Source organism: Salmo salar, chromosome ssa11, assembly GCF_905237065.1.
Source record: "Salmo salar chromosome ssa11, Ssal_v3.1, whole genome shotgun sequence".
NCBI lineage: Eukaryota > Metazoa > Chordata > Actinopteri > Salmoniformes > Salmonidae > Salmo > Salmo salar.
In genome coordinates, this window is record NC_059452.1 from 73,058,285 (window position 1) to 73,082,569 (window position 24,285).

Consider the following 24,285-nt stretch of genomic DNA (forward strand, 5'->3'; position numbering starts at 1 on the left):
AAAAGCGATAATATTCTGACCGGGAATGTCCATTTAGCTAAACAGAGGAAAGAAAACAAAGCTTTCGGTCGACGCGGGCACGAGCCTGAGTCTCACAGTACTGTAACCAGCCACTACCCAAACGCGCTACTTTGTTTCAGCCAGAGCCTGCAAAGCCACGATTCAGCGTTTTGCCGCCTTCTGAGAGCCTATGGCAGCTGTAGGAAGTGTCACGGGACAGCTAAGATCCTCACCCTTCAATAAACAGAGACAAGAAGAACGACACCTTGTCAGACAGGCCACTTCCTGCATGAAATCTTCTCAGGTTTTTGCCTGCCATATGAGTTCTGTTATACTCACAGACACCATTCAAACAGTTTTAGAAACTTTAGGGTGTTTTCTATCCAAAGCCAATAATTATATGCATATTCTAGTTACTGGGCTGGAGTAGTAACCAGATTAAATCGGGTACGTTTTTTATCCAGCCGTGAAAATACTGCCCCCTAGCCATAACAGGTTAAGCTTCTCTAGCAAAACCTCATCTGATGTTTCGCTATCTAGCAGGAGAGGCTGCATGTCTATCCAGATACTGTCACTCTGGAGACCTGTAAGGACTGTGTGTAAACACATGTGCTGGACTAGAGCAGGGTCATACTTAAGCCCTGATTCTGACTCCTGGGATGCAAACAGTACTTTCTGCCTCAAATCTAAGACACGCATCAGGAAGCTTTGAGGGGTCTCCTTGCTATGCTGTGCTTCTGAAGCTAGCTGTTTGTAAAGCTCTGTTGCACTCTTCTCTTGGAAGTGGGAATGCAGGATACATCTAACTGTGGGAAGAGTTAGCTGGGGTTTACCTTCCAAGTAGCTGCGTAGCTGTGAGCCTGGAGAAATAGCCCTGACTACTGCGTCTACTATTTCTACCCCAGGATAGCCTCTGTTAAGTCCATTCTCGATCTGATGGGCAAGGCTGGAAAAAATCTTTCTGGCCCGGTTCACCTATCTGACCATAAATTTTAAACTCTTTGCGCCAGTATGAGCTGGGCTGTGCACTGGGTGAGAGCGGCACGCTCACCTGAAGATTAGCATGGGGTTGGGGCAGACGCAGAGAATCACTGGCTTTGGCTGCAGTAATCTGCTCAGTTCCCACCCCTTGTTGTAGGGTTGCAGTTCTCAGTTCCTCTATTCTGTGATGTGTTCCGGCTGTTTCAATATCATGGTCAGTTTGCCCTGTTTTGTTATCTATGCCACTGATCATCTCTGTCATTTTGTCTTTAAGTAGCAACAATTCCGATATGTCGCCACCTTCTAACTCTGCAACTTCCTCTCTTTCAAGGAACATCATAATGTGAGTCATCAATGATAGCTCTCCTCGAACAGCAACACTATCCTCACTGCAGCCTGCCTGATTTGTCTTGAACATCTCTTCTCTGTTCGCCTGAGATGTCAAGGAAATCACATATCTCTAGTAACTTGTCTTTAGTCAGGGTGTGCAATTCTCCTACTACCTCTTCCTGTAGTTCTTCCAAGGCGGTCGTCATGTTGACAGAACAGGAGGAACTTTTACTGTGCAGGAGTTGACTCTGAATTAGATGGTCCTTACTGTCTCTGATGGTCGGTCAATGGCCTCAGCTGACACGTACTTAACCACCAACTTCCAGCTCTCCTCGAACAGCAACACTATCCTCACTGCAGCCTGCCTGAGTTGTTATGTGGGGATTTAGCTGGCTCGGAATTCAGCAACATCATAATGTGAGTCATCAATGATATGCGGGATTTGTCTTGAACATCTCTTCTCTGTTCGCCTGAGATGTCAAGGACATTGACACCTACGGAGAAAGGATATGCACAAATTGAAACGGAGTGCCTAGTCATAGTGTTAACCTGTGAGCGTTTTGATCAATACCTTCATGGTAGGGACTTTATCACGGTGCACACTGATCACAAGCCACTTGAGGTTATCTTCAAAAAACCTCTTCTGTCTACCCTGAAGCGACTTCAAAGGATGATGCTAAAGCTTCAGCATTATCGACCACAGGTAGTATGCAAGAAAGGAATAGAGCTTCACATTGCAGATTTCTTGTCTAGAGCAGCACTACCAACAAGTCACCCGCAATATCGGACAAATTAGACGGTATATGCTGTACAAGCTGAGTTTGAAGATGTGAACCATGCTACTGATCAAAACCTCTCCCCGCAGACACGGGATGCTATCAAAGCTCATTCAGCAGAGGACAAAGACTTCTCGAATGCTTCAGTCTTTTATCCTAAGAGGCTGGCCGGACACAAGAAAGAGTACGCCCATCCTGGTGAGGGACTAAGACGAACTCACAATGCAGGGAGAGGTTGTCTACAAAGGCGACAGGGTGGTAGTGCCAGAAACTCTACGCCCAACGATTCTGTCTCGTATCCATGCAGGGCACTCAGGGGTCGAAGCCAGTCTCAGGAAAGTCAGAGACTCAGTATTCTGGCCGAACATTACCCAAGAATTGAAACATTTTGTGGCTGTGTGCAGCATATGTAATGCTAATCTACCTAAGCAGCAAAAGGAAACACTGCAGCCACATGACGTACAGTACCAGCACGTCCTTGGTCTAAAGAGGGAATAGATCTGTTCACAGTAAAGAACGTTCCTTTTCTGATTATAGTGGACTACTATTCAGATTTTTGGGAGGTGGAGAAAGTGATTGACACAACAGCCGCTTGCATCATCGACTGTAATAAGCAGCAGTTTAGCAGCAGATATGGCATACCTGACAGTGGTATAGTTCACGAGTAGTGGCCCCAGTTCACGAGTCAAGACTTCGCTTTGTTTGTGCCCTCTTCACCATACCACAGTCAGAGTAATGGTGAGGCGGAGGTCAGCAGTGAAAATAGCAAAGACTCTCATCACTAAGGCTATGAGGGAAGGCACAGATGTGTGGTAAGCCATTTTGGCATGGAGAAATACTCCCACAGAGGGCTTCAGCAGCAGTCCAGTACAGCGCTTAAAACCTCTTACATCTAGACGTTCCGCTAGCGGAACACCTGCTCCAATATCCAATGATAGGCGTGGCGCGAATTACAAATTCCTCAAAAATACAAAAACTTCAATTTTTCAAACATATGACTATTTCACAGCATTTTAAAGACAAGACTCTCCTTTATCTAACCACACTGTCCGATTTCAAAAAGGCTTTACAGCGAAAGCAAAACATTAGATTATGTCAGCAGAGTACCAAGCCAGAAATAATCAGACACCCATTTTTCAAGCTAGCATATAATGTCACAAAAACCCAGAAGACAGCTAAATGCAGCACTAACCTTTGATGATCTTCATCAGATGACACACCTAGGACATTATGTTATACAATACATGCATGTTTTGTTCAATCAAGTTCATATTTATATCAAAAAACAGCTTTTTACATTAGCATGTGACGTTCAGAACTAGCATACCCCCCGCAAACTTCCGGGGAATTTACTAACAATTTACTAAATTACTCACGATAAACGTTAACAAAAAGCATAACAATTATTTTAAGTATTATAGATACAGAACTCCTCTATGCACTCGATATGTCCGATTTTAAAATAGCTTTTTGGTGAAAGCACATTTTGCAATATTCTAAGTACATAGCCCAGCCATCACGGGCTAGCTATTTAGACACCCGGCAAGTTTAGCCTTCACCAAAATCAGATTTACTATAACAAAAATGTTATTACCTTTGTTGTCTTCGTCAGAATGCACTCCCAGGACTACTACTTCAATAACAAATGTTGGTTTGGTCCTAAATAATCCGTCGTTATATCCGAATAGCGTTTTTCCCGGGCTCTGGGCGCCCATGGAAGACGTTTTTCCCGGGCTCTGGGCGCCCATGGAAGACGTAGGAAGTGTCACGTTAGAGCAGAGATCCTTTGTAAAAGATAGAGATGGCAAAGAAGTTCAAGAAATGGTCAGACAGGCCACTTCCTGTAAAGGAATCTCTCAGGTTTTGACCTGCCATTTGAGTTCTGTTATACTCACAGACACCATTCAAACAGTTTTAGAAACTTTGGAGTGTTTTCTATCCAAAGCCAATAATTATATGCATATTCTAGTTACTGGGCAGGAGTAGTAACCACATTAAATCGGGTACGTTTATTATCCAGCCGTGAAAATACTGCCCCCTAGCCATAACAGGTTAATGTCTAGATGCACTCGCTCTCTGTCGCCAACAACTCCCAAGCTCCTCGCACCAAAGGTCATTAGGGATGTTCAGGCCCACAAACGTGCACGTCAGGACAAGTCAAAACATTTCTATGGCCAGCATGCAAAACATCTGCCTGTAATAAAACAAGGCCAAGCTGTCAGAGTGCTCCGGTGTGGGCAGGACACATAATGAGGAGACGGGGAAGACCCCACCAGGGCAGTTCTCTGCCGACCGTGCCTCCACAATTTCAGGAGGCTGTGGAAGAGGAAGGAGAGGCCCTAAGGCTCCCAGAGGTGCCCAACATCCGAGAGGTGCACAATATGCTACTAGTGCGACACACTAGGACAAGGGCGAACATAGGGCGAACATCCATTAAGAGATGAACAATAAAAAATGTTTCTTATGTTTTGGTTTTATTTAAGTGTTGAAAAGGTAAATAGGTATTTTCACTGTGGTATTAAAATGGTATGAAGTGCTCGAGCTAATTATACATGAAAGGAAAATGTTAAGATAAATGGGTATAATGCCAACCCAGAGATGGCGCTAGTGGGGCACCTATCTAAGATATATAAACAGGTGCATTATGAGTGTTTGATTAGGATGTCATGACCTGTAACATGTAATAACTGAGTAAAGGATTATGCAGTGGTGTAAAGTACTTAAGTAAAAATACTTTAAAGTACTACTTAAGTCATTTTGTTTGGTATCTGCACTTTACTATTTTTATTTTTTCCAACTTTTACTTTATTACATTCCTAAAGAAAATAATGTACTTTTTTACTCCATACATTTTCCCTGACCCCTGAAATTACCCGTTACATTTTGAATGCTTAGCAGGACAGGAAAATGGTCCAATTCAAGCACTTAGAAAGAGAACGTCCCTGGTCATCCCTACTGCCTCTGATCTGGCAGACTCACTACACAAATGCTTTGTTTGTAATTATGTCTGAGTGTTGGTGTGCCCCTGGCTATCCATAATTTAAAAAAGATAATGGTGCCATCTAGTTTGCTTAATATAAGGAATTTGAAATGATTTACACTTTTACTTTCGATACTTAAGTATATTTAAAACAATACTTTTAGACTTTTACTCAAGTTACATTTTACTGGGTGACTTTCACTTGAGTTATTTTCTGTTAGTTATTTTCTATTCCATTTCTTTTTCAATTTTTTTCAATTCAAATTTTTCAAAACTCGTCATAGTCAGCATTACCAACATGCATATTGACGAAACAGTTAATCTCACATCCAAAACTCACTCAAACCACCAAAACACTTCATACAGGTCTCAAAATAAGCTTGTTCGTCCATAACACTGGCAACAATTCTCACTCGGAAAGCATGCATCACTCATATCACACTGACCTAAAACACACTAACAGGTAGCAATACATAAATGATGAACTTCTCTTTGAAGTTTGAATGATTTTTCACATAAATCAGTATTTCATTATAGAATAAGAATAACACTGTCACGTCCTGACCATAGAAAGATGATATTTTCTATGGTAGAGTAGGTCAGGGCGTGACAGGGTTTTTTTCCCTATGTTTTCTATTTATATGTTTAGGTTCTAGTTTTGTATTTCTATGTTGGGGTTTTGTTTGGGATGATCTCCAATTAGAGGCAGCTGGTCCTCGTTGTCTCTAATTGGAGATCATACTTAAGTAGGGGTTTTTCCACCTGGGTTTTGTGGGTGATTAATTTTGAGTTGTGTATGTGTTCATCTCTGTCACAGTTTGTTTTCATTCAGTGTATTTATGTATTGCATACAGTATAAATAAAATGTGGAACGACACACACTTCACTTTGGTCCTCTTCTCCTTTTGACAGCCGTGACAAACACCTTATCACTTTATTGACTGTAGTAAAGTATATGTAACAAGAATGAATCAGAAATGCAGCAATTTGCTTCAATAGCCTTTATTTGTTCTATATCTTTGCAAATAGTCATTTACTTGTGAAAAATTTTTAAAATCCTGAAATTCCAGGGCCGCAATAATAATTACAAAACAATCATCAACATATATAGTATAATCACTCATACTGTACAGTGCTGTGAGGGTTCTAGTTCTCCCTCTCCCCTGCATTTGGCCACAAGTTCTCATCAACATCACATCTTATGTCTTCTCTGGCAATGCATCTTGGAAAGTATCTTCTGGAATGTCTAATCCAACCCTGGCAGTCTTCAGGAGAAGTGTCTCCACACCCCGCATTCATGTCCAGTGAGGACATCTGGTCATGTGGAGGGTGGTCATAAACCTTCCACCTCCACGCAGAGAAAAACTCCTCTATGGGCTTTAGGAAGTGGGAGTATGGAGGCAGGAATAGTTCTTACATCCTGGGATGTGCAGCAAGCCAGTCGGTGACTGCAGCAGAGCGGTGGAATGCCACATTATCCCACACCACAACGAAGGTAGGGGAGTTTCTTGCCCCTCTCTCCTCCGCTGGCACAAGTCAATCGTGCAGGTCATCCAGAAAAGAAAGAGAGCCTGTCTGTATTGTAGGGGCCAATGAGTGGTTTGTGTAACAGCAAACCATCATTGGATAGTGCTGCACTCATTGTGATGTTAGCTCCTCTCTGGCCTAGGACATCCACGGTTGCTCTCTGTCCAATCACATTTCTTCCCCTGCGTCATTTTTGCCAGGTTGAATCCAGCTTCATCCACAAAGATGGAAGCCAGGCAAACTGCACATACATTCATCTCCATTACTGTAAAATACAGTAAATCCAGTACTTTACATTATGCATAGCTGTGTATGTACCCTGTTTGGTTATTGAACACACATCTTACCTGGACATATTGATACCGGAGTTCTTTCACACGTTCACAGTTTCTCTCAAAGGGTACAGTGTAACAGATCTTCTTAGAGAAGTGGAGGAGTCAGGCGCAGGACACAGGGATGAAGGTAAACAAAACGTGTTTACTAAAATTATTCAATCCATCTTCTCATAAAAATACATAGTCTGGAGAAAACAACTCCAACTACACTAAACGGACAAACAATCACCGACAAGACAAACAGGAAATGCAGAGGTTTAAATAATGAACATAATTAGGGAAACTCAAAACAGGTGTGCACAATAAAGACAAAACCAAACAAACAGTGAAACATCGATCGGTGGCAACTAGTAAGCCGGTGACGTCGACCGCCGAACGTCGCCCGAACAAGGAGAGGGGTCGACTTCGGCGGGCGTCGTGACAGTACCCCCCCCCCCCCCCCCTGAAGCCCGGCTCCAGCAGCGCGCGACACCGGCCTCGGGGACGATCCGGAGGACGGAGAGCAGGGCGATCCGGACGGAAGCGATGAAAATCCTGGATTAACGATGGATCCAGGATGTCTTCCGCCGGTACCCAGCTTCGCTCCTCCGGGCCATACCCCTCCCACTCCACGAGGTACTGAAGGCCCCTCGCCCGATATCTGGAGTCCATAATGGCTCGTACGGTATATGCCGGGGCCCCCTCGATGTCCAGAGGGGGCGGAGGAACCTCCCGTACCTCCGACTGCTGGAGCGGACCAGTTACCACCGGCCTGAGGAGAGACACATGGAACGAGGGGTTAATATGATAATCAGGCGGAAGTTGTAACCTATAACAAACCTCGTTCAATCTCCTCAGGACTTTAAATGGCCCCACAAACCGCGGACCCAGCTTCCGGCAGGGCAGGTGAAGGGGCAGGTTTCGGGTCGAGAGCCAGACCCGATCCCCCGGTGCATAAACCGGGGCCTCACTGCGGTGGCTGTCGGCACTCGCCTTTTGCCGCCTGATGGCTCGTTGCAGACGTACATGGGCAGCATTCCATGTCTCCTCCGAGTGCCGAAACCATTCATCCACCGCAGGAGCCTCGATCTGGCTCTGATGCCATGGTGCCAGGACCGGCTGATACCCTAGCACACACTGAAAAGGGGTAAGGTTAGTGGAAGAGTGGCGTAAGGAATTTTGGGCCATCTCCGCCCAAGGGATAAATGATGCCCACTCTCCCGGCCGGTCCTGGCAATAGGACCACAGAAACCTACCCACCTCTTGGTTGACTCTTTCCACCTGCCCATTACTCTCGGGGTGGAACCCTGAGGTAAGACTGACCGAGACCCCCAGGCGTTCCATAAACGCCCTCCAGACTCTAGACGTAAATTGGGGACCCTGATCAGAGACTATATCCTCAGGCACCCCGTAGTGCCGGAATACATGGGTAAATAGGGCCTCCGCAGTCTGTAGGGCCGTAGGGAGACCGGGCAAAGGAAGGAGACGGCAGGACTTAGAAAACCGATCCACAACGACCAGGATCGTGGTGTTCCCCCGTGACGGGGGAAGATCCGTCACGAAATCCACCGATAGGTGTGACCACGGTCGTTGCGGAACTGGAAGGGGTTGTAATTTCCCTCTGGGCAGATGTCTAGGTGCCTTGCACTGTGCGCATACCGAACAGGAGGAGACAAAAACCCTCACGTCCTTGGCTAACGTGGACCACCAGTACTTCCCTGTAAGGCAGCGCACCGTCCGACCTATACCAGGATGACCAGAGGAGGGTGATGTGTGGGCCCAACAGATCAAACGATCGCGAACATCAAACGGCATGTACACGCGCCCAACGGGACACTGGGAGGGAGTGGGTTCTGCACGTGACGCCCGCTCGATGTCCGCGTCCACCTCCCATACCACCGGTGCCACCAGGCATGAGGCTGGAATTATGGGAGTGGGCTTTGTGGACCGCTCCTCTGTATCATACAGCCGGGACAGTGCGTCTGCCTTGACGTTCTGGGAACCTGGTTTATAAGAAAGAGTGAAAGAAAAGCGTGTGAAAAACATAGCCCACCTAGCCTGGCGAGGGTTCAGTCTCCTCGCTGCCCGAATATACTCCAGATTTCGGTGGTCAGTCCAAATGAGGAAAGGGTGTCTAGCCCCCTCAAGCCAATGTCTCCACGCTTTCAGAGCCCCGACAACAGCTAACAACTCCCTATCCCCCACGTCATAGTTTCGCTCCGCCGGGCTGAGCTTCTTCGAAAAGAAAGCACAGGGGCGGAGTTTTGGTGGGTTACCCGAGCGCTAAGATAGCACAGCCCCTATTCCAGCTTCGGATGCATCCACCTCAACTATGAACGCTAAGGAGGGATCAGGATGCGCCAGCACTGGAGCCGTGGTAAACAGAGCCTTCAGGTTACCAAAAGCTCTGTCCGCCTCAGCCGACCACCGCAACCGCACCGGTCCCCCCTTCAGTAAGGAGGTAATGGGAGCCGCCACCTGGCCAAAGCCCTGGATAAACCTTCGGTAGTAGTTGGCAAACCCTAAAAACCGCTGCATCTCCTTTACCGTGGTTAGAGTCGGCCAATGAACAGTGAAACATCGATCGGTGGCAACTAGTAAGCCGGTGACGTCGACCGCCGAACGCCGCCCGAACAAGGAGAGGGGTCGACTTCGGCGGGAGTCGTGACATACAGTGTACAACTGCTTCATCCTTATTTTATGTTTCTCTAGGACTCTGGCATTCGTCATTGTGCTGACTGTATTCACATTCCCAAAAGTGATAGTCTGCCAGCACTCTGTCCCGAATTTCCCCCAGTTTTATTTTATTGTTGCCAACTACCATTTGAACAATGGCAATTTCCTGCACATCTGATAATATTCTGCCTCTCCCTCCTGTGGGAGGCAACCTTTGGATCCTACTGAAAAACACAAAACAATCAATATATTTCAAAATGTCAGTACATGTAAAAATGTGAACATACTCTATTGTACTGTAATATGTAATATTATCATGTAATATTATCTGTAATATGTAGTACTGTAATATGTAATATGCCAGAAAATTCATACTATTGATGCAACTGTTGAACGCTGCAGATTTGGTTGCACCCTTAAACTGGCCTCTCTCAAAGAGAGACGATGGTTTACAACATGGTCAATAATTGTGGCCCTTATCTCATCAGTGACCACCTCTCTTGCTCTCCTTTGTCCTCCACGCATTCTCCCTCTCCCTGCCACTCTTCTTTCCCCACCAACCTGTCTTCCTTGATCCATGTTTCCAAACTAAACCATTCCGAAGCCGTCCTCTTTTGTCTGTATGGTAACGAGACTTAAAACAGGACACTTGGGTGGGCTTTTAGCTGAAATGTGTTTTTAACAGTTTTGGAAACAGTGTGTTAGCATTTGAAAACATGTGCTGCAAATATATCGTTTTGCAGGTGTTGAAGTATGAATGAGAAGAGTTCATGGATTTCGAAGAATGTGGTCATTGAATGCATTTTGTGTGAAAGCAATGAAAAAGGATTTACAGTTTGGTCCACATACACTTCTGTTTCGCGGACTGTGTGAAGTTTTGACAACTGTAACATATCTTTACTTTTACTCAAGTATGACAATTGGGTACTTTTACTACCACTGGGATTATGCTTGCATTTTACCAAACTCTCTGACGTGAGTTATCCACATAAGCATAATAACACTAACGTTGCTAATTTATGCTGAGCTTTGCCTGGAATCCACAGAGCTGGAGGGAATCTGCTGCTTCCTGTGAAGAGGGATGGTATTGTTGTTTGGCTAACAGAGGTGTGTGTGTGTGTGTGTGTGTGTGTGTGTGTGTGTGTGTGTGTGTGTGTGTGTGTGTGTGTGTTGTGTTCAGCTAATGGAGGTCTTGTGGTTTCCTCTCACAGGTCTCATGATCGCACTGAGCTCCAAGTCAGAGCCATGGAACCCATGACACAGCTACATGGTGACCTGCTAGTAGAGGAGAATGCCCTCAGGCTCAGAACTAGGATCAGTTCACCCTCTCTAAATGCCCGTTTTAAATCCACAAAACTGACCCTAGATCAGTGTTTATGGGTAATTTAAACACAAACACGTACACACACTTGGCTGCATACCACTGTGATATACCACTGTGATATACATATGGTTCTAAGTAGAATAGAATCAGAGGGACCCATCTAGCTGAGCCATTCTGGAAATCATAGCGTAGCGTAGCATAGGCCATCTCATCTCAGACTGGAGGAGAGAATAAGGATAGGTATATCACTCAGGCGTGTGTGTGTGTGACAGGGAGAGCAGCCCAGCCGAGCGAGCATGGATTGTCACATGACTGTGACTTATATTTAAAACTCTCCTTTGAGTCAGCTCATGTGTTCTTACCAATATGACTGGTACAGTGAGGGAGGGACAGAGAGGGAGGGGGTGCGACAAGAAGATGAATGAACTTGGGGCTTTGGGGATGTCATTGACGGTTAGAGGGAGGGCTTTAAGAATTGAGTAAGGGATGTTGTCAGTGGGTAGGCTATTTGTGTGTGTGTGTGTGTGTGTGTGTGTGTGTGTGTGTGTGTGTGTGTGTGTGTGTGCTTCTACATCTGCATTGCTTGCTGTTTGGGGTTTTAGGCAGGGTTTCTGTTTAAGCACTTTGTGACATCCGCTGATGTAAAAAAAGCTTTATGAATAAATGTGACTGGTTGATTGATTACTAGGCTCACATAAATCACTACTTTCCACTTATATGACAACACAGGTATTATAAAGGTAGGTGTAGGTTTCCTCAGTGGGTCTGTTCTAATGGGTTGTTACTGAAACACAAACACACTAATCTACTGTCATCAACAAATAGAGGTGTACTGTTCCATTCATACCAGGTCATACTGATCTCAAGTGACATTTTAATTTACAAAACCTGTTTGTTCATTGAGATTGTAGCAAATAGCTAACTAGGGCTTGACCCTTGACCAGGTGACCCTCTGGGCTAGTCACTCCCACCTGTGCCATGAAAATCCAGACCTCTTGGCAGATGTTTGTTTGTCTGTCCTATAATAGACACATAAGATCAAATGGAGCATGGCATGTGAATGAGAAACAATGCATATTTTTATTTTATTTATTTCACCTTTATTTAACCAGGTAGGCTAGTTGAGAACAAGTTCTCATTTGTAACTGCGACCTGGCCAAGATAAAGCATAGCAATTCGACACATACATCAACACAGAGTTACACATGGAATAAACAAAACATACAGTCAATAATACAGTAGAACAAAAGAAAACAAAAAGTCTATATACAGTGAGTGCAAATGAGGTAAGTTAAGGCAATAAATAGGCCATGGTGGCGAAGTAATTACAATATAGCAATTAAACACTGGAATGGTAGATGAGCAGAAGATGAATGTGCAAGTAGAGATACTGGGGTGCATAGGAGCAAGATAAATAAATAAATACAGTATGGGGATGAGGTAGGTAGATAGATGGGCTGTTTACAGATGGGCTATGTACAGGTGCAGTGATCTGTGAGCTGCTTTGACAGCTGGTGCTTAAAGCTAGTGAGGGAGATATGAGTCTCCAGCTTCAGAGATTTTTGCAGTTCGTTCAAGTCATTGGCAGCAGAGAACTGGAAGGAAAGACAACCAAAGGAGGAATTGGCTTTGGGGGTGACCAGTGAGATATACCTGCTGGAGCGCGTGCTACGAGTGGGTGCTGCTATGGTGACCAGTGAGCTGAGATAAGGTGGGGCTTTACCTAGCAGAGACTTGTAGATAACCTGTAGCCAGTGGGTTTGGCGACGAGTATGAAGCGAGGGCCAACCAACGAGAGCGTACAGGTCGCAATGGTGGGTAGTGTATGGGGCTTTGGTAACAAAACGGATGGCACTGTGATAGACTGCATCCAGTTTGTTGAGTAGAGTGTTGGAGGCTATTTTATAGATGACATCACCGAAGTCGAGGATCGGTAGGATGGTCAGTTTTACGAGGGTATGTTTGGCAGCATGAGTGAAGGATGCTTTGTTGTGATATAGGAAGCCAATTCTAGATTTCATTTTGGATTGGAGATGCTTAATGTGAGTCTGGAAGGAGAGTTTACAGTCTAACCAGACACCCAGGTATTTGTAGTTGTCCACGTATTCTAAGTCAGAGCCGTCCAGAGTAGTGATGCTGGACGGGCGAGCAGGTGCGGGCAGTGATCGATTGAATAGCATGCATTTCGTTTTACTTGCGTTTAAGAGCAGTTGGAGACCACGGAAGGAGAGTTGTATGGCATTGAAGCTCGTCTGGAGATTAGTTAACACAGTGTCCAAAGAGGGGCCAGAAGTATACAGAATGGTGTCGTCTGCGTAGAGGTGGATCAGAGAATCACCAGCAGCAAGAGCAACATCATTGATGTATACAGAGAAGAGAGTCGGCCCGAGAATTGAACCCTGTGGCACACCCATAGAGACTGCCAGAGGTCCGGACAACAGGCCCTCCGATTTGACACACTGAACTCTATCAGAGAAGTAGTTGGTAAACTAGGCGAGGCAATCATTTGAGAAACCAAGGCTGTCGAGTCTGCCGATAAGAATGTGGTGATTGACAGAGTCAAAAGCCTTGGCCAGGTCGATGAATGCGGCTGCACAGTATTGTCTCTTATCGATGGCGGTTATGATATCATTTTGGACATTGAGCGTGGCTGAGGTGCACCCATGACCAGCTCTGAAACCAGATTGCATAGCGGAGAAGGTACGGTGGGATTCAAAATGGTCGGTAATCTGTTTGTTAACTTGGCTTTCGAAGACCTTAGAAAGACAGGGTAGGATAGATATAAGTCTGTAGCAGTTTGGGTCTAGAGTGTCACCCCCTTTGAAGAGGGGGATGACCGCGGCAGCTTTCCAATCTTTGGGAATCTCAGACGATACGAAAGAGAGGTTGAACAGGCTAGTAATAGGGGTTGCAACAATTTCGGCAGATCATTTTAGAAAGAGAGGGTCCAGATTGTCTAGCCCGGCTGATTTGTATGGGTCCAGATTTTGCCGCTCTTTCAGAACATCAGCTATCTGGATTTGGGTGAAGGAGAAAAGTTGGGGGCTTTGGCGGGTTGCTGTGGAGGGTGCTGGGCAGTTGACCGGGGTAGGGGTAGCCAGGTGGAAAGCATGGCCAGCCGTAGAGAAATGCTTATTGAAATTCTCAATTATAATGGATTTATCAGTTTTAACAGTGTTTAGTGTCCCAGAACTTTTTTGAGTTAGTACTACAGGATGCAAATTTCTGTTTGAAAAAGCTAGCCTTACCTTTTCTAACTGCCTGTGTATATTTGTTCCTAACTTCCCTGAAAAGTTGCATATCACGGGGGCTATTCGATGCTAATGCAGAACGCCACAGGATGTTTTTGTGCTGGTCAAGGGCAGACAGGTCTGGAGTGAACCAAGGACTATATCTATTCCTAGTTCTACATTTTTTGAGTGGGGCATGCTTATTTAAGATGGTGAGGAAGGCACTTTTAAAGAATAGCCAGGCATCATCTACTGACGGGATGACGTCAATGTCATTCCAGGATACCCCGGCCAGGTCGATTAGAAAGGCCTGCTCGCAGAAGTGTTTTAGGGAGTGTTTGACAGTGATGAGGGGTGGTCGTTTGGTCGCAGACCCATTACGGATGTAGGCAATGAGGCAGTGATCGCTGAGATTTCGATTGAAAACAGCAGAGGTGTATTTGGAGGGCGAGTTAGTTAGGATGACATCAATGAGGGTGCCGGTGTTTACGGATTTGGGGTTGTACCTGGTAGGTTCATTGATAAATTGTGTGAGATTAAGGGCATCAAGCTTAGATTGTAGGATGGCCGGGGTGTTACGCATGTCCCAGTTTAGGTTACCTAGTAGCATGAGCTCAGAAGATAGATGGGGGGCAATCAATTCACATATGGTATCGAGGGCACAGCTGGGGGCAGAGGGAGGTCTATAGCAAGCGGCAACAGTAAGAGACTTGTTTCTGGAAAGGTGAATTTTTAGAAGTAGAAGCTCGAATTGTATGGGTAAAGACTTGGATAGTAATACAGAACTCTGCAGGCTATCTTTGCAACACCGCCCCCTTTGGCAGTTCTATCTTAGCGGAAAATGTTATAGTTAGCGATGGAGATTTCAGGGTTTTTGGTGGTTTTCCTAAGCCAGGATTCAGACACGGCTAAGACATCCGGGTTGGCAGAGTGTGCTAAAGCAGTGAGTAAAACAAACTTAGGGAGTAGGCTTCTAATGTTAACATGCATGAAACCAACGCTTTTATGGTTACAGAAGTCAACAAATGAGAGCACCTGGGGAGTGGGAGTGGAGCTAGGCACTGCAGGACCTGGATTAACCTCCACATCACCAGAGGAACAGAGGAGAAGTAGGATAAGGGTACGACTAAAGGCTATACGAACTGGCCGTCTAGCACGTTGGGAACAGAGAGTAAAAGGAGCAGGTTTCTGGGCACAATAGCATAGATTCAAGGCATAGTGTACAGACAAAGGTAAGGTAGGATGTGAGTACATTGGAGGTAAACCTAGGCATTGAGTAATGATGAGAGAGATATAGTCTCTATAGACTTTTAAACCAGGTGATGTCATCGCATATGTAGGAGGTGGAACAACATGGTTGGTTAAGGCATATTGAGCAGGGCTAGAGGCTCTACAGTGAAATAAGACAGTAATCACTAACCAGGACAGTAATGGACAAGGCATATTGATTTTAGAGAGAGGCATGCGTAGCCAAGTGAACATATGGGCAGACCGGGGCTAGCAAGTTAGCCTTTGAGGGACGTCACGATGGGGGTAAGTCTGTTTTTGCCTCTTCGTGCGGTGACGTCGATAGACCAGTCATGGAATTAGTAGGGTTCCAAGTAGCTCTAGGTATCTAGTAGGCCGCGGTTAGCAGAATGGGCCTTCAGCGGACGTCGCGCCTGTGGGGCCTGTTTGAATCCTCTGGCAGATTATGTCGGTATTCCAGTCGTAGAGGATCGGCGGGGTTCCGTTCCCCGTACCGGCAGTAGAAGGGGTCCGGATATTGTAGCCCAGCAGTGGACTTCAGTGGTAGCACTGGAGCCCTGGCCGGGCTAGCTTCAGGCTAATTGGTGCTTGCTCTGGGATGGAAACGCTAGCCAGGAGTAGTCACCCGGGATTGCAGTTAGCTAGTTGCGAAGATCCAGATTAAAATGTTCAGAGTTTGTGGTAGGAATCCGGGGATATGGGGGGAAAAAAATAATAATAATAGGTCCGTTATGCTCTGGTTTGAGTCACGATGTTCGAACTGGCGAGAGCTTTCCGAGCTAAAGGTTAGCTGATGACCGCTAGCAATGATTTGCTGACTGATAGCTGGTAGGTAGTTAGCTGGCTAGCTTCAGTTGAGGGATTCCAGATCCAAAGTAAATAGAAATACTTTAGAAAAAAAACCAGATCCACACCACATTGGGTGAGGCGGGTTGCAGGAGAATATTTAGGAGTTGAGGTTTAGGAAAATATTTTAAAAAGATATGCGAAGAAAAATATGTAAAAAGATATATACAAGGGACACAACAGGACAAAGACAAAGACGTCTGACTGCTACGCAGTCATTGACATGATGTGCCATGCTATTTAGGCCATATCTATTGATTGCTGCAGCTGTACATAGCCCATTGAGTGGCTGCTGCCAACATACTGACTCAACTCTAGCCACTTTAATAATTGAAAAATTGATGTAATAAATGTATCACTAGCCACTTTAAATAATGTTTACATACCCTACATTACTCATCTCATATGTATATACTGTACTCTATACCATCTACTGCATCTTGCCATCTTGATGTAATAAATGTATCGCTAGCCACTTTAAACAATGGCGCTTTATATAATGTTTACATACCCTACATTACTCATCTCATATGTACAGTATCTCACAAAAGTGAGTACACCCCTCACATTTTTGTAAATATTTGAGTATATCTTTTCATGTGACAACACTGAAGAAATGACACTTTGCTACAATGTAAAGTAGTGAGTGTAGAGCTTGTATAACAGTGTAAATTTGCTGTCCCCCTCAAAATAACTCAACACACAGCCATTAATGTCTAAACCACTGGCAACAAAGGTGAGTACACCCCTAAGTGAAAATGTCCAAATTGGGCCCAATTTGTCATTTTCCCTCCCCTGTGTCATGTGATTCGTTAGTGTTACAAGGTCTCAGGTGTGAATGGGGAGCAGGTGTGTTAAATTTGGTGTCATCGCTCTCACACTCCCTCATACTGACTGGTCACTGGAAGTTCAACATGGCACCTCATGGCAAAGAACTCTCTGAGGCTCTGAAAAAAAGAATTGTTGCTCTACATAAAGATGGCCTGGGCTATAAGAAGATTGCCAAGACCCTGAAACTGAGCTGCAGCACGGTGGCCAAGACCATACAGTGGTTTAACAGGACAGGTTCGACTTAGAACAAGCCTCGCCATGGTCGACCAAAGAAGTTGAGTGCAGCATCATATCCAGAGGTTGTCTTTGGGAAATAGACGTATGAGTGCTGCCAGCATTGCTGCAGAGGTTGAAGGGGTGGGGGGTCAGCCTGTCAGTGCTCAGACCATACGCCGCACACTTCATCAAATTGGTCTGCATGGCTGTCGTCCCAGGAAGCCTCTTCTAAAGATGATGCACAAGAAAGCCCGTAAACAGTTTGCTGAAGACAAGCAGACTAAGGACATGGATTACTGGAACCATGTCCAGTGGTCTGATGAGACCAAGATAAACTTATTTGGTTCAGATGGTGTCAAGCGTGTGTGTCGGCAACCAGGTGAGGAGTACAAAGACAAGTGTGTCTTGCCTACAGTCAAGCGTGGTGGGAGTGTCATGGTCTGGGGCTGCATGAGTGCTGCCGGCACTGGGGAGCTACAGTTCATTGAGGGAACCATGAATGCCAACATGTACTGTGACATACTGAAGCAGAGCATGATCCCCTCCCTTCGGAGACTGGGTCACAGGGCAGTATTCCAACATGATAACGACCCCAAACACACCTCCAAGACGACCACTGCCTTGCTAAAGAAGCTGAGGGTAAAGGTGATGGACTGGCCAAGCATGTCTCCAGACCTAAACCCTATTGAGCATCTGTGGGGCATCCTCAAACGGAAGGTGGAGGAGTGCAAGGTCTCTAACATCCACCAGCTCCGTGATGTCGTCATGGAAGAGGACTCCAGTGGCAACCTGTAAAGCTCTGGTGAACTCCATGCCCAAGAGAGTTAAGGCAGTGCTGGAAAATGATGGTGGCCACACAAAATATTGACACTTTGGGCCCAATTTGGATATTTTCACTTAGGGGTGTACTCACTTTTGTTGCCAGCGGTTTAGACATTAATGGCTGTGTGAGTTATTTTGAGGCAACAGCACATTTACACTGTTATACAAGCTGCACACTCACTAATTTACATTGTAGCAAAGTGTCATTTCTTCAGTGTTGTCACATGAAAAGATATACTCAAATATTTACAAAAATGTGAGGGGTGTACTCACTTTTGTGAGAAACTGTATATACTGTACTCTATACCATCTACTGCATCTTGCCTATGCCGTTCGACCATCACTCATTCATATATTTTTATGCACATATTCTTATTCATTCCTTTACACTTGTGTGTATAAGGTAGTTGTTGTGAAATTGTTAGGTTAGATTACTTGTTAGATATTACTGCATGGTCGGAACTAGAAGCACAAGCATTTCGCTACACCCGCATTAACATCTGCTAACCATGTGTATGTAACAAATAAAATGTGATTTGATTTGTAAATAGCCCTTCCAACTACCTACCTCATCTCCATATTGTTTTTATTTACTTTGTTGCTTTTTTGCACACCAGTATTTCTACTTGCACATCATCTGCACTTCTATCACTCCAGTGTTCATTTGCTAAATTGTAATTACTTCGCTACTATGACCTATTTATTGCCTTACCTCCTTACTCCATCTGCACACACTGCATATAGATTTTTCTATAGTGTTATTGACTGTACTTTTGTTAAGCCCATGTGTAACTCTGTGTTATTGTTTTTTTGTCGCACTGCTTTGCTTTATCTTGGCCAGGTCGCAGTTGTAAATGAGAACTTGTTCTCAACTGGCCTACCTGGTTAAATAAAGTTTGAAATAAATAAAATAAAATAAAAAACGATGTAGTATACAAATAAATTACTCTATGTAGTACACGAAGGAGGTACTTGCTTTATTTTTCGGGAATAGTTTAAGTGACGTCACCCCAGCAGCCAGCGCCCCTTCCACACAAGCCCTAACTCGCTCTCCACTCGAATTCTACAGGCGTGTACATGGTGTTTGGTAGAGCTGTCAGCCGCAATATAAATACATATCTACTGGTATAGAGCGTTTCTTTTTTTGTCGTAGTAAAGTAGGGATTACATTACCAAATCAGTTAGAAGAGCGACATTCTTTATTAAAACGAGCTACTCGTGTTTTGAGTATTTCAAACTGGACCGTTTGCCGCTAGAAGAAGTAACATAAAGGGGCGGGTGCGATTCATTGCTGGCTCCAGTCCTGTGCAACACCTTAGCTAATCTGACGTTACAGTCTGGTGAGAAATACTGTCACTGAGCCTGCCAGGTGAAGAGCCAATTTGGACGAACACTAGCGGTGAAATAATTATCTAGGACATTTTTATAGCTATATGTGTCTTTCCTAACACCGAGGTGTCACGCGGATGATATTGCGCTGTCATTATTTGACTTTCATTTTTTGATATCTGTATTTATTCCATTGGCAGTCAGATAACGTTAGCTTGTTAGCAAGATAGCTAGTTAAACAACAACAATGTCGGATAACCAGAGCTGGAATTCTTCGGGTTCCGATGAAGATGTGGAGACGTCGGACTCGGGAGTCGGGCAGCCAGTTGTTGGTATCGCCGAGCTCGGTGGAATCATCAGCAAGGTAACTTTAACGTCTAAACTGGTTTTAGGCTCACTCCCCCTCTTCATAAGATACAAAAATTATACAGGTTGATGATTTGAGGGTACTTCGCCTGTACGGATGTGGGCTCGTTCAACGAAACAGTGTTGGTTTCCCCCCTCGGCTCACGTAGAGCCAACTGTGGGCGAATGTAACCGCTGAAAGATGTTACATGAAATATTTTCAATAGCTAACTAAGCCTTATAGAATCAGTTATTGCCTGATTGATTTTATTTTGTTTCACCTTTATTTAACCAGGTAGGCAAGTTGAGAACAAGTTCTCATTTACAACTGCGACCTGGCCAAGATAAAGCAAAGCCGTTCGACAACATACAACAACAGAGTTACACATGGAGTAAAACAAACATACAGTCAATAATACAGTAGAAAAATAAGTCTATATACAATGTGAGTAAATGAGGTGATATAAGGGTGGTGAAGTAAATACAATATAGCAATTAAAACACTGGAATGGTTGATTTGACAGTAGATGAGTGTGCAAAGTAGAAATACTGGGGTGCAAAGGAGCTAAATAAATAAATACAGTAGGGGAAGAGGTAGTTGTTTGGGCTATTTATAGATGGGATAATCTAATTGAAAGGTGTGTCGGGTTGTCATTCTAAAGACATTGTATGCCTGACCTGCTAACCCAAGCATGTTGAGAGCATAAAAATGTAATTAATTAAATGGGGTTGGAATCTCTAACCCTGACAATTTGACTGGTAAACTCATGGGTACACTTGCAATGGCTGCCTGGTATTTCCATGATAATGTAGAATGTTCATTCAAATTATGCTAACTAATGTGGCTCATGCAATGGAATGTATACTGAACCAAAATATAAACGCGGCATGTAAAGTGTTGGTCCCATGTTTCATGAGTTGAAATAAAAGATCCCAGAAATGTTCCATAAGCACAAAAGCTTATTTCTCTGAAATGTTTTGCACAAATTTGTTTATATCCCTGTTAGTGGATATACCTTTGCCAAGATAATCCATTTACCTGACAAGTGTGCTATGTCAATAAGCTGATTTAATGGCATGATCATTACACAGGTGCACCTTGTGCTGGGGACAATAAAAGGCCACTCTGAAATGTACAGTCTTGTCACACAACACAATTCCACAAGATGTCTCATGTTTTCAGGGCGTGTACAATTGGTATGCTGACTGCAGGAATGTCCACCGGATCTGTTGCCAGAGAATTGAATATTAATTTCTCAACCATAAGCAGCCTCCAACGTCGTTTTAGAGAATTTGGCAGTACGTCCAACCGGCCTCACTACCGCAGACCACGTGTAACGACGCCAGCCCAAGACCTCCACATCCAGCTTCTTCACCTGCGGGATGGTCTGAGACCAGCCACCAAGACAGCTGATAAAACAGTGGGTTTGCACAAACAAAGAATTACTGCACAAACTGTCAGACACAGTCTCAGGGAAGTTCATCTGGTTCTCGTCGTCCTCACCAGGGTCTTGACCTGACTGGAGTTCGGCGTCGTAACCGACTTCAGCGGGTAAATGCTCACCCTCGTTGGCCGCTGGCACGCTGGAGAAGTGTGCTCTTCACCGATGAATCCCGGTTTCAACTGTACCAGTCAGATGTCAGACAGTGTGTATGGCGTCGTGTGGGCGAGCGGTTTGCTGATGTCAACATTGTGAACAGAGTGCCCCATGCTGGGGTTATGGTATGGGCAGGCAGGCATAAACTACGGACAAGGAAAACAATTGCATTTTATCAATGGCAATTTGAATGCACAGAGATACCGTGACGAGATCCTGAGGCCCATTGTTGTGCCATTAATCCGCTGCCATCACCTCATGTTTCAGCATGATAATGCACGGCCCATGTCGCAAGGATCTGTACACAATTCCTGGAAGATGAAAATCGCCACGGTTCTTCCATGGCCTGCATACTCACCAGACATGTCACCCATGGAGCATGTTTGGGATGCTCTGGATTGATGTGTACGACAGCGAGTTCCAGTTCCCGCCAATATCCAATAGCCATTGAAGAGGAGTGGGACAACATCCCACAGGCCACAATCAAGTCTGATCAACTCTATGCGAAGGAGATGTGTCCTGCAGCATGAGGCAAATGGTGGTCACACTAGATACTGACTGGTTTTCTGATCCACACCCCTAACTTTTTTTTAAAGGTATATATGACCAACAGATGCATATCTGTATTCCCAGTCATCTGAAATCTATAGATTAGGGCCTAATGAATTTATTTCAATTGAGTGATTTCCTTATGAACTGTAAAATCTTTGAAATTGTATTTTTGTATAGTGCATTTTATGTAATTTGAGTTGATTCAACAAATTACAGCACAGATTGATGGGTGTACTTTCTGCTTTTACTTCCTGCTTTGCTCCTATGGGCTAGTTGAAAGATGGCAATGGGATTCTAATATACCATAATTCTGCAAAAATGGGACCAGCTTTGCTAGTTAGCAGCGTTGCTAGTAGTTATCAATAAAGGTCCAATAAATGTGTTTTATTTTCTAACGCTGCTGCATGGAATTATTACATTGTCTTAACCTGTATATTTTAGACCTAGCCTAGTATGGGCGCACATAACAATCTTCCCTTTATGCCGTCAATGACTTGAATGGGGACACCCGTTCTATTCATTCTATTTCTATGGCTTGGGAGATTATTGCACGTCGTCATGCTAAACTCACCTGCGCGGTCATAGTGAGCCCCTTACACATGATACATGAGTTTTAGATGGATGAACATTACATTCCTTATATTCTGTGTGTGTGTGTGTGTGTGTGTGTGTGTGTGTGTGTGTGTGTGTGTGTGTGTGTGTGTTTGCCACAGATTGTTACCTCAGATTGTTGCCACAGTAGACGATTGCAACAAATGCATTTTGTCAAGAATCGGATATGAATGTAGATGTTATAGACTTAGCCAGAGAGCTCAAAGCACAGTAAGTTTACGGTTTGTGTCCCCGACTGGCTATCCTAATCACGACTCTCCCTTCCTAGTGTTTTATCACCTACCCGTTGTGTGATTTGAAATGGTTGTTTTCATCCAATTCAAATGTCTCATTTAGTGGGGGGGGGTTTCTCAGATTGCTTGAATTGTCAGTGTTTCTGTTGTAGCCAACTAATGTGTTCCAGACTGTCGTGCGCATCCTCATAACATTATCACTTTGTAAATTCCTCCCTCATAGTGAGGTAACTTTTTATTTATTTTACGTTCTCCTCTCCCTTCAGTGGACTAACTACATCCACGGCTGGCAGGATCGCTGGGTGGTCCTGAAGAACAACACTCTGAGCTACTACAAGTCTCAGGACGAGAGAGAGTTCGGCTGCAGAGGGTCCCTGTGTCTCAGCAAGGCTGTCATCACTGTGAGTATGCTACCCTGTTCTATAGACCAGTGGTTCCCAAACTGAGGCGGGCCCCCTAGCAGGGTTCTACGCTGACCTTAAAAAAAAAAAAGAAGGGGGGGAAAAAAGGAAAGTTTTTTTTTTTACTACAAGGTGTGCGTCTAAGTTGAAAAATGTAGGCGCGCATAAAGAAATTTACGAGCACAATAAAAAATATTTGAGGTAATAATTGGGTGCACCTAAATAAAAATTCCAGGTCGCACAGCGAAATATTTAGCATATGCTAATAAAATGGTCATACTGTGGGGGGGGTCGATGGGTAGGCGGGGGGAATGGTAGTGCATCTGCAGCTTTCCTCTTGTCATGTCAGTCATTGCAGAACTTAGAGCTATTTATAACTTGTCATAAATGTCCAGATCAATTAGCCCATGTCAGCTAATGTTTTTAAGCTAGGTTTTTTAGCCCATTGCTTTTGTTGTAATGTTTGAGTCACTGATATCACATGAACACACACAAGAAATTCCAAAATGTGTAAAATTGAAGGAAATGAGCTTTGTTGGCTGGCGGGATGTTCCCCAATGATGGAGGGGGGCCTGAGTGGAAAGGTTTGGGAAACACTGCTATATACTTTAGTATGTTACTATACTACTTTATAAATGCTGAAGACGAAGTAAAGAACTGTCCGACGACAGAGAGACAGTTCGGCTGTAGAGGTTCCCTCTGCCTCAACACGGCTTTTGTCCCTGAGTACATATAATAGGTAATACTGTACCACATTACTATTCATGGTTTCTGATCTACACTGTTACGAAGAGAGCAATAGAGAACAGCTGTAGAGGGTCCCTGTATGTCAGCAAGGCTGTCCTCCTTGTGAGTAGACGTCCGAGCTCAAACCTACAAGACAAATTCTGCCGTTTTACGGCATGACAACAAAATTCTGAGGAATGGTCTGGCTTTGGGACATTGGCCAACAGATCTGGACCTGGCTAGCACAAATGGCAATGTTCCAAGGTGTAGAGATGGATGGATGGAGCCAGCCGAGCAAAGATTAGGTGCACAGTGGTATCTCCTGACTCAAGCTGCCTGCCAAGTCAACACACACACAGCGTGGCGTGTGGAAGTGCGTTTGGGTCAG

The 24,285-nt window shown here is 44.6% G+C and overlaps 1 protein-coding gene across 2 annotated transcripts in view; it reads left to right on the forward strand.

The window, feature by feature from the left end:
* The first annotated feature begins 19,138 nt into the window (after positions 1–19,138).
* The window catches only part of LOC106563031 (ceramide transfer protein), a 37,250-nt gene continuing 32,103 nt past the window's right edge, over positions 19,139–24,285 (forward strand). For both annotated transcript variants that reach the window (XM_014128236.2, XM_014128238.2), the window contains exons 1-2: positions 19,139–19,794; positions 23,037–23,171. In XM_014128236.2, coding sequence (XP_013983711.1) covers positions 19,678–19,794; positions 23,037–23,171 — 252 coding nt within the window. In that variant the 5' untranslated portion in view covers positions 19,139–19,677. The remainder of the gene's footprint in view (positions 19,795–23,036; positions 23,172–24,285) is intronic.